Below are 21,912 nucleotides of genomic sequence, written 5' to 3'. Positions count from 1 at the left end.
ATAAATAAGCCACTGATAAAATGCGAGCTCAGGCAAGAAGAGGCTCTAGATTGGCCACTTCATTGAACTCCAGGTGGCTGGACTCTCTGCCACCATTTCTGCTATTACAAAATGGCATGGCAGCAGGAAGGTGGCGGGCACTCTGCTCCCAAAGCCTTTCTGCACCATTTGCCCTCTTTCCTGCCTCCCAGCCTGTCGCCAATGGCCCTGGAAAATTTTTAACATCGAGCTCATATCTTTGGTGGAGCTTTTAACATAATTAAAAGAAATATGTTAACTCGTGGAAAGAGGAATATCATATGAATGTGTCCAGCTTGTGTTGCTGATTTCATTCACAAAATACCTCAGTAATTTTCCACCACCAGCTGCCAGTGTTTGCTCACCACTGGGTCTGATGACTAAATTTGGCAGAAACAAATATCAATAGCTCAATAACAATTAAATATTAATTTATTTGCTTTAAACATAACTTCATTTGAATATAACATTAAAGAATCCTGGAGGAAATAGATTTCTTCTGCGAATAATTTTTCAAATAATCCATTTATAGCTTTTTTTCTTAAGTTTTAAAGTGATATAGCTTACATGCATGGGCTCGTTTTAAGCTTTTTCATCTTCAATATTGGTATGTTTGTATTTCGCAACTTCCTGGGAAATTCCTGCTGACATCATCTCATGTCTTGAGTAACAGTACTCTGGTTATAAATAGAGAAACAGGACAACGAGAAGTTAGATACGAAATTCAGCCACAGAGCACAACAACAAGGAGAACATTAAGACCATCATACAAGCAAAAGACAATGAACAGCAAAGTTAATCTCGCCGTCTTGACTCTCTTTGCACTTTATGTGGCTTCCACCCAAGGTAAGAGCTAATCTGACTTCATAGTTGCACAGCAATTATACAGAACCTAGAATCTGTTTGAAAACATTTATATAACTAGTAGAGTTATAGGTAAATGCAAGTAATACTGATTAAGATTCACATTTGAAATTGTAGTTGTCAGTGAGTATTATGAAACAATTATTTGTTAATCATAGACTGCACAGGCTAACTTTTAGGAATCAGTTCTATCGTTTGTAACTTCAGAAATGTGTTCTAAAGTGTTCAGGGATAGATTTGTGATTTTTTATTGTTACTGAGTGATCCAGCCACAATTGCTGCATTTTGGAAACACCATCATCACAAAGGCTGCAGTGGTTCAAGATTAGCCCACTACCACCTTTTAAGGAAATTGGTGATTCCAAATAAATCTTGCCCTGCCAGCATCACCTGTTAAACACTGTGTTGAGACAATGCGGTTCATTCTCAAACCATTAGGATCTGGCAGCCTTAGACAAATTAATTAGCAGCTCTTCTGACCTGGACAGTGGACAAGGAATAGGCGAGTGAATGACCCCAAATTACAATGTGCACCAAGATCAAAAGCAGAGGTAAGCTTATGTTGAAGGGCGTTTTTAACCAAGGGTGTTGAGTAAGGCAGAAAAGGAAACAATGCTCCTTTAAGAAAAAACGTTGCCTTCGGCTTAAAAGGTTTCAAGAAAAATAACTCAATTTTAGCCAGTGGTTAGGCAGGATTTTATTTTTATTATTTACCAGGCTGGAGTTCAGTTGAAGTCAGCAAGATTTTCTATAGGTGTAACTCAGCATTTTACTAACTTAGAAATAGAGCAGTTTACTAACTGTATCTTGCTTTCACTCAGTACAACTGCTAATCATTCCAGCTTTTGGACAATTGGAGAAAAACAAATGTGAGGGTCATGGTATCTAATTTATATAACATGGGAGCCCTAACCACCAGAGTATGCTATTAGAAATCCAGACATTAAGAGTGAAATTTAATAATTCATTGTGAGGGTCCACTTACAGGAGAGGTCAAATGTGCTAACCTGTAAGAGCGTCTAATATAGTCCTGAAATTTGCCAAGCGAGTACTTATAGCCTGAGAGGTCTAATCTTTGGCTGGCACCCTTGTTTCAGTAGAGAGAATTTTTTAGGGTGTCTGCTACCAGTAGTCAGCTATCGCTTTGTCTAAGACTATCTATGCATCTATATGAAAAAGACATTTCAAATTAAAGTTATAAATACTGACTTTCTGTAACCTGTTCTTTCCATAGCTGCATCTCTCAGACACGCAGGAGTGAGCTTGCGCTGTCAATGCATTAATACAATTTCCAAATTCATCCATCCAAAACACATGGAGAATGTTGAAATTATTCCAAGTGGCCCACACTGTTCAAATGTTGAAATCATGTAAGTTTTAATAACTGATTATGGAAAAACATACCGTGTACGTGAATAATGCTTACATAATTTGTAATGATAATTTTATTGTAAGTAGGCAGCAGAACTTTAAATAATTGTCATATTTCACTTCTTTCAGTGCAATCCTTAAAAATGGTTCTCCAGTGTGTCTGAATCCTGAAGCCATTTGGGTGAAGAAAATCATTGAGCTGATGACCAAACGGTAAGTTTCAGATGCTAGCTTGCAATAAAACAATAGATCTATCTTAGCTCTCCAAAAAGTCGCAAGGCCTGCAATGGGAATAAAGGCAATGAATATGTGAGGTAGGGGTTTATCTTCTCTGTCTGGGTAGTAATCCAGAAGAGCAGATTGACTGCATATTAGAGAACCTATTTGATTTTGGAGAATGAAAATTTGGTGGATTCCATAAAAAGCTGGTGATTACTCCACCAGGTACGGTCCATGTGGTAAAGATGAAAATCTATATCACTGAGTTGACAAGCTATTGATAAAATTGTAGTTAACCGTGGGAGGACCTTGGATCTAGAGAACCTGAAATGGACAAATTGCAGTGCTTACCCATATTCTATTGGGCAAGCTGTAACTTAATTCAAACTATTATTTCTGCATAGCGTTGAGGGAGAGAAATATCAATGATGACAGGACTTTTCACTTTAAATCCCAGTGAGACCTTCCTCAAGTATTTCATGAATACCTCAAAAAGAAAGACTTAGGTGGCAATGTATACTGTAACTTTAGCAGTATATCTTCTGTGGTATGAATGTAATACTGATCCATTTCTCACACACCCTGTCCCATTAGGTTATGTACACTGGGGAACTGGTTTAATGCCGAATATTGTTAAAAGCTAGCACAGAGTTTCATTGCATCTTACGTTGTTTGATTTGAAAGAGCAGTAAACCTGCGCAATTATCACCAGTTATAAATGTCTATTGCTGCTCTCACTCAAAGGTTTTAACAGGAGAAAGGGTGATATTCTTTCAAAAAAATGACAAACTGGTGAACATTTTGTTCATTATGCTGTGGCACCTGAGCTCCAAGGGTTTGATTATGAGAAGCGATTACAGAAACTGGGCTTGTATTCCCTGAAATAGAAAAGTTCAAGGGTAAATTGATTAAGATTTTTAGGAATTTGAAAGGAATAGATGGAGTAGATAAATAAACTTTTCTTCTCAATTGGGAGCGCTACAACAAGGGATGTAGTATAAAATCAGGGCTGAGCCAAGAGAGAAGTTTGGAAACATTTTGTTGCATAGAAGGTGGTATTCTCCTACCCAAAGAGCAGTAGATGCTAATTCAATTCATGATTAAATCTGAAATTGATCTTTTTTGTGAGACAAGAACATAACAGGAGATGAGGTCAGGACATGCAGTTATAGTTAAGATACAGATAAGTCGCAATCACGTGGAATGGCGGAACTGACTGTTCTTATGTTCTGGAGCAATTGTGTATGAAACAATATTTAAGACATGAGTTTGTGAAATCAATTTCTTCCCTGAATATTTTTATTACACATTCCTGCAATATTAAGAGTAATTTTTATTTGTTTCTGTATATTTTGTAGTTCCAAGACTGATGACGCTCAGTAGGAGGACCTCAATGGCTGAGTACCAAGAAGGTGACACCTATCCACAATGAGACTCTGTACTAACTCCAACATTTACTGAGTTTTAACCATCATGTTCAACCCTGTCGTAAACTTGTAACATCGCGAGACTGTCTGACTGATGTAAAGCAATGTATGTACAATCACATGAGGGGACATGTTTCATTACATTTACCATTACATTTTTATTATCCCTTTAATTGGCCGGCCAGCGTGAAATGGTTTCTGGGCCTGATCGTGGGTGTGGTCGGCTTCCCAAACGCCCCCACCTGCCCCCACCAAGCCCGCACACCAAGGGCAAAATTCTGCCACTGCAGTTAAATAACTGGACTGTGTAGACGGTACAACTTTGACCCTGTTTTCAAATCGGCATACACTTGCTGCCAGATTAACGTGTCAGAGTGTAGTTACTCACTGGAAATGAAGCTCACAATTTTGACGTGGCATTTTGTCAGTATTGTAATTTTGATTTTTATTGTAATTTATTTGAGTTGTAATTTATTTATTCTCATTGATATTTATGCGGTCTTAAAAAAGTTTAATTCCCTATGTATTTATGTTTTGCCATGAAAGCACTTGGTAATTTTGTTAACATGAAAATGTGTGTGAGGAAATAATCTGTAATTTATATTTATTATAAATTGATAAGACATTTTTATTTAAATAAAGCAAGTATTATTTTCTAAATGTGTTTTACAATATCAATTTTTGGTCTCCGTTTAAATCATTGAGCTTAACTGAAATGAGTAGACAATGGAATGTTAGTCGGCAATTCTTAGCTCAATGGTAGCACTCCCAGCACTGAATCATGGGCTCAAACCCCATTCTACAAATATGAGCATATTGTGGGCTGATACTTTGATACAGCACTGAGGAAGTGTTGCACTGACAGGAGTGCCTTCTTTCTGATAAGATGTTAAACCAGGGCCATGTCTTCCCTCTCATGTGGACATGCAAAATCACATGGCAGTAATCAAGGGAGACCAGAGGAGCTCTCTGGTTCCCTGGCCAGTATAAGTCCCTCAGTCTAAAATTGGGTTGGAATTCTACTGCTCTTCTCACTAGCAGAATCTTCTCATTCCATCGAAGTCAATGGAGTTTTGAATGGCTCACGACATGTTCCACCCTTCCCCCATGGCGATGTGTCCATGAAATTCCACCCAAGGTGTTTGGTCAAATGCCACATCTTTATTCGTGGGAAGCTGGGTCCATTTTGGCTGCCACATATCCCTACATTGCAACACAGACTATACCTGTAAAGTAATTCATTGGCTAAAATGTTTTAGGATATTCTGTAATAATGAAAAGTTCTGCACAAACGCAAGGTCACAGTATGTTAGCCTAACTCACATGAATTATCCTTCTAACTTCATCATTCTTTCCAATCTATTCCTCATCCGTAAACTTTAAATCCCTAGATTCTGGAAAGGCTCCATCAGACTGGAAAGTAGCAAATATAATGCCTCTATTCAAAAAGGGAGGGAAGCAGAAAACAGGAAACTATAGGCCAATTGACGTCTGGAGCATCATTTTCAGATCAGCGTGTGGGGACAGGGCCCACTCGCCAATGCGTAACATGACGCAGGGTGACGTCGGGCATGCATCTTGGTGTCACCCCGTGTTAGTTAGTTTTGCAGTTTGTCGGACGCACAGCTGAGTTAGCTGCGCACCCGCTGAACTGCCAACGGCTTATTATGGACATTAGAAAGTTAATTACTGAATTTAATGGGCCAGGCGAGGAGGCCAGGTGGCCTTTGGAAAATGCATGAAGCCTTATCCATCGGCGGGATGAGGTTTCATGTAAGATTTAAAATTTCATAAACAATTTTTAATAAATGTCCCAGCTCATGTGACAGCTTCACCTGAGGGGACATGTCCTTAAATGTCTTTCCCTCTTTAATTATGTTTTTTAAAGTAACACTGATCTCCCCGAGGCAGCATATTTCCTCAGGGAGATCGCTGCACTCTTTCACACACATGAAGGAAAGAGCGGACTCCCTGCTCAGGGAGCACCCCCCGCCCGCAGAGGGAGCGCACAGCACTTCCGGGTGGATGTCACGCTGGGCAAGCCCTAATTGGCCAGCCCCCGTAAAATGGCAGTGCCCCCTTCACCCCCCACCCCCCCCCACCCCCTCCCCCGATCCAGGGTGCTGATCGGGAACTTGCCCGCTTGCGTCTGTTCCCGCACAAACCCCCGTCGGACGGAAAATGCTGCCCCTGTTGTGTGGGTTCTGTTGGATTGATCATTAAAGAGGTTATAGCTGGGCACTTAGAAAATCTTAAGGACAGTAGGAAGAGTCAGTATGGTTTTCTGAAAGGGAAAACATGTTTAACAATGTATTAGAGTTCTTCGAAGGAGTGACATTTGCGGTGTGTAGAGTGGAGCCTGTTGATGTACTGTACTTGGATATCCAGAAAGCATTAGATAGTGTGCCACATCGAAGGGTATTGAAGAAAATAAGATTTCATGGTGTAGTGGGTAACATACTAACCTGGATAGAAAATTGGCTAGCTGGCAGATTACAGTACGCAGAAATGGGTCTTTGTCTGATTGGCAGAATGTGCCGAGTGGAATCCCGCAGGAGTCTGTGCTGGGGCCTCAACTTTTTACAATTTACATCAATGGCTTAAGTGATGGGAGTGAACGTATGGCAGCTAAATTTGCAGACGACACAAAGATACATAGGAAAGTTTGTTGGGAAGAACACATAAGGAGTTTGTAGATGGAAATAAGTTGAGTGGGCAAAAATCTGGCAGATGGAGTATCATGTGGGAAAATGTGAAGTTGTTCACTTTGGCAGGAAGAATATAAAAGCAGAGTGTTACTTAAATGGAGAACAACTGCAGGATTCAGAGCTGCAGAGGGAGCTAGGTGTTCTTGGGCATGAGTCAGAAAAGGTTAGCCTGCAGGTATAGCATGTAATGAAGACGGCTAATGGAATGCTGTCCTCTATTATGAAAGGAATTGAACATAAAACTAAGGATGTTATGCTTCAGTTAAACAGGGAATCTGTGAGACTGCATTTCCAATACCGTGTGCAGTTTTGGTCTCCTTATTTAAGGAAGAATGTAAATGCGTTGGAGGCAGCTCAGAGCAGGTTTACTAGATTAATACCTGGAATGAGCATCTTGTTTTATGAGGATAGGTTGAATGACCTTGGCTTGTTTCCACTTGAGTTAAGAAGAGTAATGGGTGACTTGATTGAAGTAAACAAGAGCCTGAACAGTCTCGAGAAGGTGGATGTGGATGTGGATGTGTTTCGTCTTGTGTGTGAGTCCAGAACTACTGGACAGTGTTTCAAAATTCTGGAGGGTGGGGAGTCGCGGGGCGCTCTTATAGGACAGAGATGAGGAGAAATCCTTTGCTCAGAGGGCTGAGGGACTTTGGAAGGTGATGGAAGCAGGGTCACTGAATATTTTTAAGGCAGAGGTAGATAGATTCTTGTTAGGCAAGGGAATCAAAGGTTACAGGGGGTGGGTGAGAAAGTGGAACTCGAAACATAAACAGATAAGCTTTGATCTTATTGAATGGTGGCGCAGGCTCAAACGGTCAAATGGCCTATTTCTGCTCTTATTTCGTATTGTCATATGTCCGTATATATTTAATTCTCAAATGTCCACTCTCGGGTCAATCCAAGATTCCCATTCATATTGTACATAGACCCAACAACCTAAGACTCACCAAAAGGTTGGGTTAAACTAGACAAGAAGGTAAATGGTAACTTCACAGGTGACCTCCTATTTAGAAACAGACTAGAAACAGGGCTTGAATTCTTAGGCCCAACAAATACCATCAAACATATGTGTTGTGCTGGGATTCTTTCATTTCTTGTTGCAATTCAAAACTTTATTGATACAATTAAACCACCGATTGATTTCAGAGTCATGAATTAATTGTTAAAGGTCTACAAGCAAATTAATAACGTGAACTTACATCTCCATAGAACCTTCCATGACTTCAGGATATCCTAAGACACTTTAGTCAATGAAGCACTTTAGACATGTGGTCCCAGTTACAGGAATAAGTGGCAGCCCTTTGGAGAGGGAAGATACCCTTTTGGATCTTGTCCCAGGGCACCTTTGGGGGAACTAAGCTGCTCTTTGGTTCAAGAAGGCAGCAAACAATGACCTTCTCAAAGGCAATTAAGGACGGCAATAAATGTTGGCCTAGCCAGCCATGCCCCCATTTCATGAATCAATGGTGAAAAAATAATTGGCTTGGCAGGTATAAAAGCAAAACATTACCTTTCCGTTCGGTCAGTAGGGGGATGGCTTGGCCTGAATTTGTACTATGTTGGCATAAGGACTTTAACAGACCATTGGGGTTGGGTGGAGGGGCATAGGCTAGCATGGAGGGTATGAGGGGTTAAGGGGGAGTTGGTGGGGGGCATGAGTTGGCATGGGTTGGCACTGGTAATGCATGGGAAGTGTCGGGGTGCGGATGGGTGAGAGGGGTGAGGGCTGAAAGCCCTGTTTCATGTTTTAATCTTTATTTTTAAAATTTGGACACACTGCCAATCCCTGCTGAATACCTTCAGCCAGCCTGCCTCTGCAGTCAGCATCCTCCTCAGTTCTTACCATGTCACCCGCCTTGACATCTAACCCAGTTCACATTGTCCCCACCACCCCCAACCCCCTCCACTGCACTGAAAATCCAACATGTGGATCACCATTTTTAAAGGTTGGGTTTGCGAAGCCGGAAATTCCCCTGTCTCTGTGCACCCGACCCGGGTGCAATAATCTGGGCCACAGTGAGGGAGGAAACATTAAGGGGTTTAATGTCTTTGAAAGTGGATAGATCCCCAGGCCCAGATGAAATGTTTCCCAGACAGTCAAGGGAAGCAAAGGAAGAAATATGTAAATAGGCAGTCCACAGCATCAGTGATGTAAAATCACATAACAACAACGTATCCAGAGATAGTTCTATATGCAGCCTCATGCTAAGCCTTGTATTATACCTAGTACAATATTCAATAAAAGATAAAGTTTAACAACAGCCTTGCCTTCAACATTATTTATCAATTCTGACCAAAGTACTACAATGATGATCACTGACTAATCTTTACTTTCTAATCCTCTTTGGACATGGGTGTGTTGTCAGAAGACTGGAGGATAACCAACATTGAGCTGTTGTTTAAAAAAGAAAGAAGGGATAGTCCAAGTAACTAAAGGCCAGTCAGCATAACTTTGGTGGTGGGCAACTGATTGGAAAAAAATTCTGATAGATGGTTTAAATCCCATAGAAAGGCACAGATTGATCCAGGTTTTGTAAAGGGAGTTTCATGTCTGACTAACATGATTGAATTTTTTGAGGAATTAACAGGAGGATCAGCAAGGGAAGCATGTTTGATGTTGTCTATTTGGATTTTAGCAAGAGTTTTGACAATGCCCCAGATGGCAGCCTGATCTGTAAATTAAAGCTCATGGTTACCAGGAAATCCTTCTAAGTGAAACAGCAATTTAATTGTACATCATTCAGTTGAGTTTTTGCTGCTCACAATATGGTCTCCTCTACCTGTGGGAGAGTTTTACATCATAACAGTTGCTTCCACCTTGTTCCATATGTATTTTTTTGAACTCAGTCTTGTCTTGATTTTTTCTTTATCCCATCATCTTGCAAATGTATTGTTTCCAGGGGAGCAAATTGACATCATTTCCTCCTCTGTCGACGTCAGGCAGTACCAATGATCCATTTATGTGTGGAATCCTTTCCATAGTGTCATCCACAATCTGTACCTTCAAAGTTTCTGCCAATCTTGTGCCAAACAGTTGAGAGAAACCATGTGCAAACTCACCCTATTGCAAATACTTGGGGTGTGTGAGACTCCACTGCCTGCAATTGATTTGAACGTTCAACGGGTATAAACCGGCGACAGCTCAGTGAAAATTCAGCCAGCTGTGTAATGGGTGGGCCATCCACAACACCAAATTTTCCTCCGTTGTGCCAAACCAAATTTCCCCACACGCAGTCAATGTGCCTGTTCTGCTCTGCTGAGCAAGTATTTTGAACTTCTCCCTAACTAACATAAGCTGGTTGTCCACCACCTGGAACCCCCATCAGATGCGACAATGGTAATTTTCTACACTATTTAGTGTGTCATTATTCGTTTTGTTTTCAATATTCCAGTGATTGGAAACTCAGGAAAGTTTCACAACTTGGAGCATTCAAACAATCTTCAATAAACAGATCATAAGAAAACTGTAGTAGGTTGTGGCAAGAATAGTGTGAATTTTACCTTCCGTTTGCTGGGGGCGGGCTGGCAGACAACTTTAACTGGGCAAAGATCCGTCAAATGGCGTTTTGGGCTCCTTATTTAAGGACGGATGTGAATGCACTGGAGGTGGTTCAGAGGAGGTTTACTAGACTGATACCTGGAATGAGTGGGTTGTCTTATGAGGAAAGGTTTCCATTTGTTTCCACTGGAGTTTACAAGAGTGAGGGGTGATTTGATTGAAGTATACATTCTGATTCTGAACGGCTTTGACAAGGTGGATGTCAAAAGGGTGTTTCCTCTTGTGGGTGAGTCCAGAACTAGGGGGCACTGTTTTAAAATTAGGGGTCGCCCTTTTTGGACAGAGATGAGGAGGATTTTTTTCTCTCAGAGGGTTGTGCGACTTTGGAACTCTCTGCCTCAGAAGCTGGTGGAGTCAGGGTCATTGAATATTTTTAAGGCAGAGGTAGATAGACTCGTGTTAGGCAAGGGAATCAAAGGTTATCAGGGTTAGATGGGAATGTGGAAATCAAAACACAAGAAGGTCAGCCATGATCTTATTTAATGGTGGAGCAGGCTTGAGGTGCCGAATGGTGTACTCCTGTTCTTATTTCTTATGTTCTTTTGTTGTTTTGTTAGCAAGGAGGAGTGGCAGAGAGGATTGAGTCATCAGGTGAAGCAGAGCTGTATATGTAGGTCTTGAGCAGATTTTGTGCAGAGGCATGATTTTTATAGATTCTCAGATAAATTTAGCCACAATTACCAAGGCCACTGGAAATTTATGTGATTGCTTTGAAGGAGGAAGTCTGAAATATTCCCACGTCTACCAGGGTCACAAGGTGTGGAGTGATGATTCTTGAAACATTCTGGTGTTGTAATCTATAAACTTTAGGCAGGACAATGATTTGATCAGCTTTGTTAAAGCATTTTATTTCTCTTCGTTTCAAGTGGATGTCAGGGGGAAAAGGAATGCTGGGTTGGGCCTTGCACGGACTGGCAGTAAACCAAAGTTCTTTTTCTGGACTGAGGAACAACATTCCTTCTCCTCCAGCTCTCACAAAATTCAAAGTTTAAAAAAAAATCTATTTTGTGATAGCCTGTTCAACACTGATACACATTAACCTCAAAATTGTATTCTTCTATAATCTTTCATGGGCCATCATTTGCTGCCCAACCCTAATTGCCCTTGAATTGAGTGACTTGTTAGTCCATTTTTGAGGGCAGTTAAGGGTCGGCCACATTGCTGTGGGTCTGGAGAATTATGTAGGCCAGACCAGACAAGGACAGTATATTTCGTTCCTTAAAGGACATTAGTGAAGTGTAGCAGGACCCTAATCTCCAAAAGTTGTCAATTGGTCACTTCAGATGCCCACCCAAGATGGCAGAGGCTGGTGAAGCCGTGTAATTAGCGTGATAAGTGACCCAATACCGTTCGCTACTGTTCTGTTTCCACCACTCACACATAGACCCTTCTGCATTTGTAAAGGCCTCATATGGGTCCAAGGACACCAGGTACTGAGGAGCAGCACTGAACCATCCTATGGGTGGCCAATGTAAGCAACCTCCCAGGGAGCCATGGTCAAGAGTATATGGTGAGCACCGGCTAGGGGTGTGCTCTCTTCCCCACCACATCTCTTTTCCTACTCAATCTGTGTTTGTGCTCAATTTGGGATGCTGCTCAATTTGTTTCCTCAATGCTCTGTTCTCTGCGGGCTTCCGCCTTCTCAGTGCTCCAGCCTCTCCTAGCTCTTGAACTCTCCAGCCTGCTGCTCTCTCGGGACTATTGCTCTCTATGAGCCCTTGCTCTCTCTCTCTCTGGTCTCCTGCTTACAGCTCCTCCTTCCTCTCTGTGCTCTATCTCTGTTTCTGAGCTCCTGGTCTCTCTCAGGGCTCCTGCTTTTTCTCTCACTCTCTCTGGGTTCCTGCCTTTTCTGAGCCCGTGCTCACTCTGTGCTCCTGCTCTCGGTCTCTCCAGACTCCTGCTCTCTCTCTTTCACTTCCTCTCACTCTCTGGACTCCTGAACTCTCTCTGGAGTCCTGCATTCTCTCTGGACTCCTCCTCTCTGCCTGGCTTCCTGCTCCCTCTCAGGATTCCTGCTCGCTCTCTGCTCTTGCTTTCTCACTGTGCCCCTGCCCTGTCTCTGTGCTCCAGCTCATTCCAGGTTCCTGCTTTCTTTCTGGTTCCTCCTCTCTCTCTGGGCTCCTCCTCCCTCTTTGGGCTCCCCCCCACCCACCCTGTCTATTCCTCTGTGAAGACAGACACATAGGCCCAGATATTCGTCCCCAGGTCAGTTTTGCAGGTTCAGATGATTTCCTGACTCGACGAACTAGATCTTTAATGGCCGCCAGCAGGTGGGGATTTTGGTCGGGGGGCAGGGGGTGGCGAACTACAGCAGGAGTCAGGGCAGGTGACCCTGGGGCTGTCAGGTGCAGCGGCAGGCTGGGAGCAAGGCAGGGCAGGCCTGCATTCGGGGTCCTGCTGTGTGGCAGTAGCACCCTCATTGGGCTTTGGAGCTGGAGCCATGGGGAGAAGATATTCTCCCAGAGTCACCTGGATGGATGGTCCCGGGGGTTACACCTGCTGATCGTCCTCCCTATGGGTGCCCACGGGTGCCTTGCTGACTCCTTGAGGAGAAGGGGTAGCTGGAGTGAGATCGAGCTGCCCCACACCCCTCTCGTGGACTCACTGTTAGAAGCCAACTATGGAGTCAGCAATGGAGTTGAGATGGCGCAGGAGTGACGTCCTGTACCAAGGTCTCCATGGCAGCCGCTGTGCTACCATGGTAGATCTCGGTGCGTTGCAATGCCGGCACCATCACTCCAGGGTGAAGGTGGACAGAATCCTTCATCGTGCCGTGCAATCTGAGGTGTGCAGCGGACATCCCCACCTGATGTTCCCGAGCTTGCATTTGCAGCTCCAGCAACTGTGACATGACCGAGACCAGAGGCTCTTTATCTGACTCGGATTCAGCAGTGTTTTGGCCTCCAGCAGTCCTTGGAGTGTGGGAAACCTGGAAAGTCCCTGCTGCAGCCTGCTGTGGATCAGAAAGTGTGATGTGCTCACCAGGTTGTGATCTCAAGGTTACTCTGAGGCTAGATCTCACCAAGGTGTGTGTCTCTGCGCTGGTGGAGGATGTGGGTGAGCGCTGTGACAGGACTTCAATGAGGGCGCCTTCAGATTCCTCTTCAGAGGTTTCTTCAGGGCTTGATTTGAGGCCTTGGGTCATGGAATGCATTGGCTGTTTCCCTGATGTGCCTGTGAAAGCAAGGGGATATCATTAGTGCATGGCAGTGGCCTGTGAAACAGGACACATCACTTGCAACATGGTTGTCTGATGGATGTTGCACTGCTGGACCCTCACTTGGTAGAGCAGCACCGACCTCACCATCAGCACAGAACCAGTCCAGATCCTCACTGGCCAGCTGGGCGGCTCTGTTTTCAAAGTCCGTGAGGGCCTTGACTTCAGGCATTCCTCCACCGGTCTGTGGCCTCTCTCTCTTGTTGTGTGCCAGCTTGTCCTACATGAATAGAGAGGGAGTGTAAGGATTGATGGGTTTGTGGGTGTGTGAGTTGAGAGTGATGAGAAAAGTGATGTAACCTGGCGGAACAGAGGAGATCATTCATCCCCCTGCGGCAACTGAGTGGCTGTCCTCTTTTGCAGAGCGTTGGCTCTGACCACCGCTGCCACTGCCTCCCAAGCTGGATTGGTGATGTTACTGCCCATCCTGCAGCCAGAGCATGGGTAGACAATGTCACAGCGAGCCCCCAATGCATCTAAAGGGTGCTTGAGGGAGACGTCATTGATGAGGTGATAATGAAGCGGCGAGGTGATGGTATGGCGGGCAAACGAGTGTCCACTCACCATGGAAACGGCGTGTTTCCCAGTAATGCATAATTAACACAGCAGGTTTGATACGAAACGGCATGAAAAACAACCATTGCGGCCAATGGGTAAAACATTGTTTTAACTCCCAATCACTGCATTTAGTTTCAATCTGGGATGATTCCTCCCCATGTTGCCTGTCTACCATCATACCTTTTAACGTAAATTCCAAATTCACCACAGCCAATTCGCCCTCATACCTTCATAGTTTCATTTGTGCAGTTTTAAGACTCTAGCTTCAGATTGAACGACATCACTTTCAAACTTCATGTAAAATTCTTGCATATTATGGTCACTCTTCCCTCAAGCCTCTATTCCTTTGAGATTATTTATTAGCCCTTTCTCATTGCACAATACCAGATCTAAAAGAGCCCATTCTCTATTTGGTTCCTCAACATACTGTTCTGGAAGACCATTTTGCATATGTTCCAAGAATATATCCTTCACAGCATTAGTGCTAATTAGGTTTACCCAGTCCATATGTAGATTGAATTCCCACATGATTACTGTATTACTTTTGTTACTCTAATCTTGCACCTCTAATTTCCTGATTTATACCATGCTCTACATCACCACTACAGCTTGTTGGCCTTTAAACAACTCCCACCAATCTTTGCTGCCCCTTGCTGTTTCTTAGCTCCACCCAAACTGATCCTACATCTTCATCCTTCAATCTAAGATCCTCTCTCACTAATGTACAGTTCTCATTCTTTAATAATAGCGCTACCCCACTGCCTTTTCCTTTTTGCCTCTCCTTCCTAAATGTTGAATACCCTTGTACATTCATTTCCCAGCCTTGGTCACCCTGCAGCAGTTCCAAAGAAGAATGATATTGGACTGGAAACATTAACTCTGTTTCTCTCTCTGCAAATGCTGCCAGAGCTGCTGAGTTTTTCCCTTGAGGTTTTGCTTTTTAATTTAGCCCCTAGCTGTTCATCTCTCTAAGCAGGACCTCCTTCTTAGTCCTATCTGTGTCGCTGGTAACTACATGGACTGAAAGAACTGGATCCTACCCCCCACTCCCATTGCACGTTCCTAACCAGCCCATAGAAAAATCTCAAGCCCTGGCCCTGGGCAGGCAAAAGAGCAAACTGGACTCATGCTTTCAGCTGCAGAGAACTGTGTCTAACCCCCTGACTATACTGTCCCTTACTAACACTACATTCCTATCAACTCCCCACACATGAATGATTTCCTATACCACGGTACCATGGTCAGTTCACTCATCCACCCTGCAGCCCCCACTTTCATCCATTCAGGCAGCAAGAACCTCAAACCTGTTTTTTTTTTCATACAGAAAGTGATAGAAATCTGGGTGTTCTTCAGAGTCTGAAACTCCTCAGTTAGGCTGATGGTAGATGACTTTGGTCATGCAGTGCTTACATATGTGAGCAAAAATTTAGGCCAGTGTTTAACTGGTGTACATGCAGGAAACCTGGATGAGCTGCCTGTTTGCACAGCAGCAAAGTTTTGTTCATGAGTTATGAGCAGAAAGGCCTTTGGCAGAAATATCAAGAAAGTGCTGCAGAAGATCGAGGAAACTTGTGCATACCAATATTTTATCATTCATCTGTCAGAAATCGGTGTTCTGTTGAAGGGTCATGAGGACACGAAACATCAACTTTGTTCTTCTCCGCTGATGCTGCCAGACATGCTGAGTTTTTCCAGGTAATTTTGTTTTCGTTTTGGATTTCCAGCATCCGCAGTTTTTTGTTTTTATGTCAGAAATCGGTGTCAGGTTCCTCACTAAAAATTGACACTCTAGCACTCTCATTCCATTGTTACACAGAACATTCTGGGGAAATTTTAGGCTCTTGTGTTACAAATAATGGGATTGAAATGTTTAACAATTTGATGACAATCATTACAATGATTCCACTGTTCATCAAATTGCTGAATCCAATATGACACATTGGCACAATTGAATCATTTCCTTCAAAATCATTGAACTTTTGACATATATTAGATGTTAAAAGCTACATTAAATAAATGCCATTAAATGATTTTGGTGAGATAATGATATGCTTATAAAATATATTTGGAATTATCTGTCACATTACTGATCAGGACTAATTTTTAAACACTTAAATAATATCAGTACTGATGCTTCAGAATTTTGCCTTTGTTTCAGATAAATCATGTAAGCATTGAATATAACTTCAGAACTAATTTTTAATTTATATTCTTCCATTCAATTTCCAATGCATTGAGAGCAGGGTAGGTCATTATCAACTCTTTCCCTACACTGATTAGCAATTTGTTTCCCTGATATTAACTTGTGAGGGAGATCCAAAGGAGTGGTAATAAAGGATGGAAAATCCACTACCATTCTTCATGTGTACTACACTGACATCTACTTTTTACGAAAGGTCCCTTGCATCACACACACCTCTCAAGGAGACAACATGAATGCGTAACACATTCGAGCTACATTGTTACTTGTGGAGGTGGCACAGTCCCACTGGACAAGGCTGAAGTTAATTGACCTCCAGGTGGCTGGACTCTCTGCCACCATTTCTGCTATTACAAAATGGCATGGCAGCAGGAAGGTGGCGGGCACTCTGCTCCCAAAGCCTTTCTGCACCATTTGCCCTCTTTCCTGCCTCCCAGCCTGTCGCCAATGGCGCTGGAAAATTTTTACCATTGAGCCCACAGTTTTGGTGGAGCTTTTAACATAATTAAAATAAAAATGTTAACTCGTGGAAAGAGGAATATCATATGAATGTGTCCAGCTTGTGTTGCTGATTTCGTTCACAAAAATACCTCAGTAATTTTCCACCACCAGCTGCCAGTGTTTGCTCTCCACTGGGTCTGATGACTAAATTTGGCAGAAACAAATATCAATAGTTCAATAACAATTAAATGTTAATTTATTTGCTTTGAACATAACTTCATTTGAATACATCATTAAAGTTTACATCATATAGCCATTGCTTTCATTAAAACTTTTTAAAAGATTTTCTATGACAATTCACAGCCACTTTGGCCACTGTGGGTTAAAATGAAAGCAGCTTTGCAAGAATCCTGGAGGAAATAGATTTCTTCTGTGAATAGTTTTCAAATAATCCATTTATAGCTTTCTTTCTTAAGTTTTAAAGTGATATAGTTTACATGCATGGGCTCGTTTTAAGCTTTTTCATCTTCATTATTGGCATGTTTGTATTTCGCAACTTCCTGGGAAATTCCTGCTGACATCATCTCATGTCCTGAGTAACAGTACTCTGGTTATAAATAGAGAAACAGGACAATGAGAAGTTAGATACGAACTTCAGCCACAGAGCACAACAACAAGGAGAACATTAAGACCATCATACAAGCAAAAGACAATGAACAGCAAAGTTACTCTCGCCGTCTTGACTCTCTTTGCACTTTATGTGGCTTCCACCCAAGGTAAGAGCTAATCTGACTTCATAGTTGCACAGCAATTATACAGAACCTAGAATCTGTTTGAAAACATTTATATAACTAGTAGAGTTAATAGGTAAATACAAATAATACTGATTAAGATTCACAGTTGAAATTGTAGTTGTCAGTGAGTATTATGAAACAATTATTTGTTAATCATAGACTGCACAGGCTAACTTTAGGGATCAGTTCTGTTGTTTGTAACTTCAGAAATGTGTTCTAAAGTGTTCAGGGATAGATTTGTGATTTTTTATTGTTACTGAATGATTCAGCCACAATTGCTCCATTTTGCGAACACCATCATCACAAAGGCTGCAGTGGTTCAAGATTAGCCCACTACCACCTTTTAAGGAAATTGGTGATTCCAAATAAATCTTGCCCTGCCAGCATCACCTGTTATACATTGTGTTGAGACAATGCTGTTCAGTCTCAAACCATTAGGATGTGGCAGCCTTAGACAAATTAATTAGCAGCTCTTCTGACCTGGACAGTGGACAAGGAATAGGCAAGTGAATGACCCCAAATTACAATGTGCACCAAGATCAAAAGCAGAGGTAAACTTATGTTGAAGGGTATTTTTAACTAAGGGTGTTGAGTAAGGCAGAAAAGGAAAGAATGCTCCTTTAAGAAGAAATTTTGCCTTAGGCTTAAATGGTTCCAAGAAAAATAACTCAATTTTAGCCAGTGGTTAGGCAGGATTTTATTTTTATTATTTACCAGGCTGGAGTTCAGTTGAAGTCAACAAGATTTTCTGTAGATGTAACTCTGCATTTTTACTGACTTAGAAATAGAGCCGTTTACTAACTGTATCTTGCTTTCACTCAGTACAATTGCCAAGCGAGGACCATATAGCCTGAGAGGTCTAATCTTTGGTTGGCACCCTTGTTTCAGTACAGAGAAAGTTTTAGGGTGTCTGCTACCAGCTATTGGTTTGTCTAAGACTATCTATGCATCTGTACGAAAAAGACTTTTCAAATTAAAATTACAAATACTGACTTTCTGTAACCTGTTCTTTCCATAGCTGCATCTCTCAGACACGCAGGAGTGAGCTTGCGCTGTCAATGCATTAATACAATTTCCAAATTCATCCATCCAAAACACATGGAGAATGTTGAAATTATTCCAAGTGGCCCACACTGTTCAAATGTTGAAATCATGTAAGTTTTAATAACTGGTTATGGAAAACATTCCGTGTACGTGAATAATGCTAACATAATTTTTAATGATATTTTTATTGTAAGTAGGCAGCAGAACTTTAAATAATTGTCATATTTCACTTCTTTCAGTGCAATTCTTAAAAATGGTTCTCCAGTGTGTCTGAATCCTGAAGCCATTTGGGTGAAGAAGATCATTGAGCTGATGACCAAACAGTAAGTTTCAGATGCTAGCTTGCAATAAAACAATAGATCTATCTTAGCTCTCCAAAAAGTCGCAAGGCATGCAATGGGAATAAAGTCACCGAATATGTAAGGTAGGGGTTTATCTTCACTGTCTGGGTAGTTATCCAGAAGAGCAGATTGTCTGGCTATTAGAGAACCTACTTGATTTTGGAGAATAAAAATCAGGCGGATTCCATAAAAAGCTGGTGATTACTCCACCAGGTACAGTCCATGTGGTAAAGATGAAAATCTATATCACTGAGTTGACAAGCTATTGATAAAATTGTAGTTAACTGTGGGAGGACCTTGGATCTAGAGAACCTGAAATGGACAAATTGCCGTGCTTACCCATATTCTATTGGGCAAGCTGTAACTTAATTCAAACTATTATTTCTGCATAGCGTTGAGGGAGAGAAATATCAATAATGACAGGACTTTTCACTTTAAATCCCAGTGAGACCTTCCTCAAGTATTTCATGAATACCTCAAAAAGAAAGACTTAGGTGGCAATGTATACTGTAACTTTAGCAGTATATCTTCTGTGGTATGAATGTAATACTGATCCATTTCTCACACACCCTGTCCCATTAGGTTATGTACACTGGGGAACTGGTTTAATGCCGAATATTGTTAAAAGCTAGCACAGAGTTTCATTGCATCTTACGTTGTTTGATTTGAAACAGCAGTAAACCTGTGCAATTATCATCAGTTATAAATGTCTATTGCTGCTGTCACTCAAAGGTTTTAACAGGAGAAAGGGTGATATTCTTTCAAAAAAATGACAAACTGGTGAACATTTTGTTCATTATGCTGTGGCACCTGAGCTCCAAGGGTTTGATTATGAGAAGCGATTACAGAAACTGGGCTTGTATTCCCTGAAATAGAAAAGTTCAAGGGTAAATTGATTAAGATTTTTAGGAATTTGAAAGGAATAGATGGAGTAGATAAATAAACTTTTCTTCTCAATTGGGAGCGCTACAACAAGGGACGTAGTATAAAATCAGGGCTGAGCCAAGAGAGAAGTTTGGAAACATTTTGTTGCATAGAAGGTGGTATTCTCCTACCCAAAAAGCAGTAGATGCTAATTCAATTCATGATTAAATCTGAAATTGATCTTTTTTGCGAGACAAGAATATAACAGGAGATGAGGTCAGGACTTGCAGTTATAGTTAAGATACAGATAAGTCGCAATCACGTGGAATGGCGGAACTGACTGTTCTTATGTTCTGGAGTAATTGTGTATGAAATAATATTTAAGACATGAGTTTGTGAAATCGATTGTTTTCCTGAATATTTTTATTACACATTCCTGCAATATTAAGAGTAATTTTTATTTGTTTCTGTATATTTTATAGTTCCAAGACTGATGACGCTCAGTAGGAGGACCTCAATGGCTGAGTGCCAAGAAGGTGACACCCGTTCACAATGAGACTCTGTACTAACTCCGACATTTACAGATTTTTAACCATCATGTTCAAGCCTGTCGTAAACTTGTAACATCGCGGGACTGTCTGACTGATGTAAAGCAATGTATTTACAATCAATCACAAAGTGGAAGAGGCCACTCTGCCCATCTCGCTCAGTATTCCATAGAAAACTATGACAACCTCCCACAACTGTTAAGACTTTTTTGTTTGTATTTATCTTTTTATTAATTTATTTGACAGTTTTATCACTTAAGAATTGAATGAGGCACTTAAAATTTCTGTGCAAGGTCTGTAGACGTCACAAAGGAATTCAATATTCTTTAAAAAAAACAATTTTATCTCCAAGGGTTCTGCAAATTTACTGTCTAAGTTTCTGACAAGAGAATGTGATAACCCCCATTGGAATTCAAGGCCTCGATCTTCTCTTCATTGAGATTTCATTCATCTATACCATCGTGCCAAGAGACTAGACATGGGGCAAAATTTTTCGCGAGGTAGGCAGGTGCGCACCTGACCCAACCGAGCATAAAATGACGTGTGACCTTTCTGTCAGCGGGCACATGTCGGAGTTGGCAGCACGCCCACCATCAATTAAAAGGCCTGTTAAGGCCATTAAAAAGTTCATTGAAATAAATTTTTCGCCAAGCGGCCATAGCACATTTTTGCAAACCTCATCCACGGATGGGATGAGCTTTCCAAAAGCAAATAAAAATAAAATAAAAACTTTAATTTTTCATTCATACTATGTCCCTGCTCAGGTAACCGAGTCATATGAGGGGACATGTTTCATTACATTTACCATTACATTTCTATTATACCCTTAATTGGCCGGCCAGCGTGAAATGGTTTCTGGGCCTGATCGTGGGTGTGGTCGGCTTCCCAAACACCCCCACCTGCCCCCGCCCCAAGCCCGCACACCAAGGGCAAAATTCTGCCAATGCAGTTAAATTACTGGACAGTGTAGACGGTACAACTTTGATCCTGTTTTCATATTGCTATACACTTGCTGCCAGATTAACGTGTCAGAGTGTAGTTACTCACTGGAAATGAAGCTCACAATTTTGACATGGCATTTTGTCAGTATTGTAATTTTGATTTTTATTGTAATGTATTTGAGTTGCAATTTATTTATTCTCATTGATATTTATGCTGTCCTAAAAATGTTTAATTCCCTATGTATTTATGTTTTGCCATGAAAGCATTTGGTAAATTTGTTAACACGAAAATCTTTGTATGAGGAAATAATCTGTAACTTATATTTATTGTAAATTGATAAGACATTTTTATTTAAATAAAGCAAGTATTATCTTCTATATGTGTTTTACATTATCAATTTTTGGTCTCCATTTAAATCATTGAGCTTAACTGAAATGAGTAGACAATGGAATGTTAGTTGGCAATTCTAAGCTCAATGGTAGCACTCCCAGCACTGAATCATGGGCTCAAACCCCATTCTACAAATATGAGGATATTGTGGGCTGATACTTTGGTGCAGCACTGACAGGAGTGCCTTCTTTCTGATAAGATGTTAAACCAGGGCCATGTCTTCCCTCTTATGTGGACATGCAAAATCACATGGCAGTAATCAGAGGAGACCAGAGGAGCTCTCTGATTCCCTGGCCAGTATAAATCCCTCAATAAGCATATAAAATAGGGTTGGAATTATACGACTCTTCTTGCTAGGAGGATCTTCTCGTTTCACCGAAGTCAATGGAGTTTTGAATGGCTTGCCG

At 41.6% G+C, this 21,912-nt stretch overlaps 2 protein-coding genes across 2 annotated transcripts; both read left to right on the top strand.

The window, feature by feature from the left end:
- The first annotated feature begins 722 nt into the window (after positions 1-722).
- LOC121277807 (interleukin-8-like) lies at positions 723-4,559 on the top strand. The gene is made up of 4 exons (XM_041187456.1): positions 723-864; positions 2,117-2,252; positions 2,383-2,466; positions 3,831-4,559. Exons 1-4 carry the CDS (start codon positions 801-803, stop codon positions 3,853-3,855), a joined length of 309 nt encoding a protein of 102 aa, XP_041043390.1. The 5' UTR covers positions 723-800; the 3' UTR covers positions 3,856-4,559.
- A 12,642-nt stretch (positions 4,560-17,201) lies between these two features.
- LOC121277810 (interleukin-8-like) lies at positions 17,202-21,492 on the top strand. Its single transcript, XM_041187469.1, has 4 exons — positions 17,202-17,358; positions 18,395-18,530; positions 18,660-18,743; positions 20,108-21,492. The coding sequence occupies exons 1-4, from the start codon at positions 17,295-17,297 to the stop codon at positions 20,130-20,132; spliced, it is 309 nt and encodes a 102-aa protein (XP_041043403.1). The 5' UTR covers positions 17,202-17,294; the 3' UTR covers positions 20,133-21,492.
- Positions 21,493-21,912: the final 420 nt, after the last annotated feature.

Source organism: Carcharodon carcharias, chromosome 1 (assembly GCF_017639515.1).
Source record: "Carcharodon carcharias isolate sCarCar2 chromosome 1, sCarCar2.pri, whole genome shotgun sequence".
Classification (NCBI taxonomy): domain Eukaryota; kingdom Metazoa; phylum Chordata; class Chondrichthyes; order Lamniformes; family Lamnidae; genus Carcharodon; species Carcharodon carcharias.
This window is presented reverse-complemented; position numbering and strand designations above follow the sequence as displayed.

What these genes read in the sequence shown, in the direction of transcription:
- LOC121277807 (XM_041187456.1), top strand. Translation starts at nt 801, where the DNA reads ATGAACAGCAAAGTTAATCTCGCCGTCTTGACTCTCTTTGCACTTTAT. An exon ending in TTATGTGGCTTCCACCCAAG is followed by an intron (nt 865 to 2,116) that starts GTAAGAGCTAAT and finishes TTCTTTCCATAG; the next exon opens with CTGCATCTCTCAGACACGCA. An exon ending in ATTGAGCTGATGACCAAACG is followed by an intron (nt 2,467 to 3,830) that starts GTAAGTTTCAGA and finishes TATATTTTGTAG; the next exon opens with TTCCAAGACTGATGACGCTC.
- LOC121277810 (XM_041187469.1), top strand. Translation starts at nt 17,295, where the DNA reads ATGAACAGCAAAGTTACTCTCGCCGTCTTGACTCTCTTTGCACTTTAT. An exon ending in TTATGTGGCTTCCACCCAAG is followed by an intron (nt 17,359 to 18,394) that starts GTAAGAGCTAAT and finishes TTCTTTCCATAG; the next exon opens with CTGCATCTCTCAGACACGCA. An exon ending in TGTTCAAATGTTGAAATCAT is followed by an intron (nt 18,531 to 18,659) that starts GTAAGTTTTAAT and finishes CACTTCTTTCAG; the next exon opens with TGCAATTCTTAAAAATGGTT.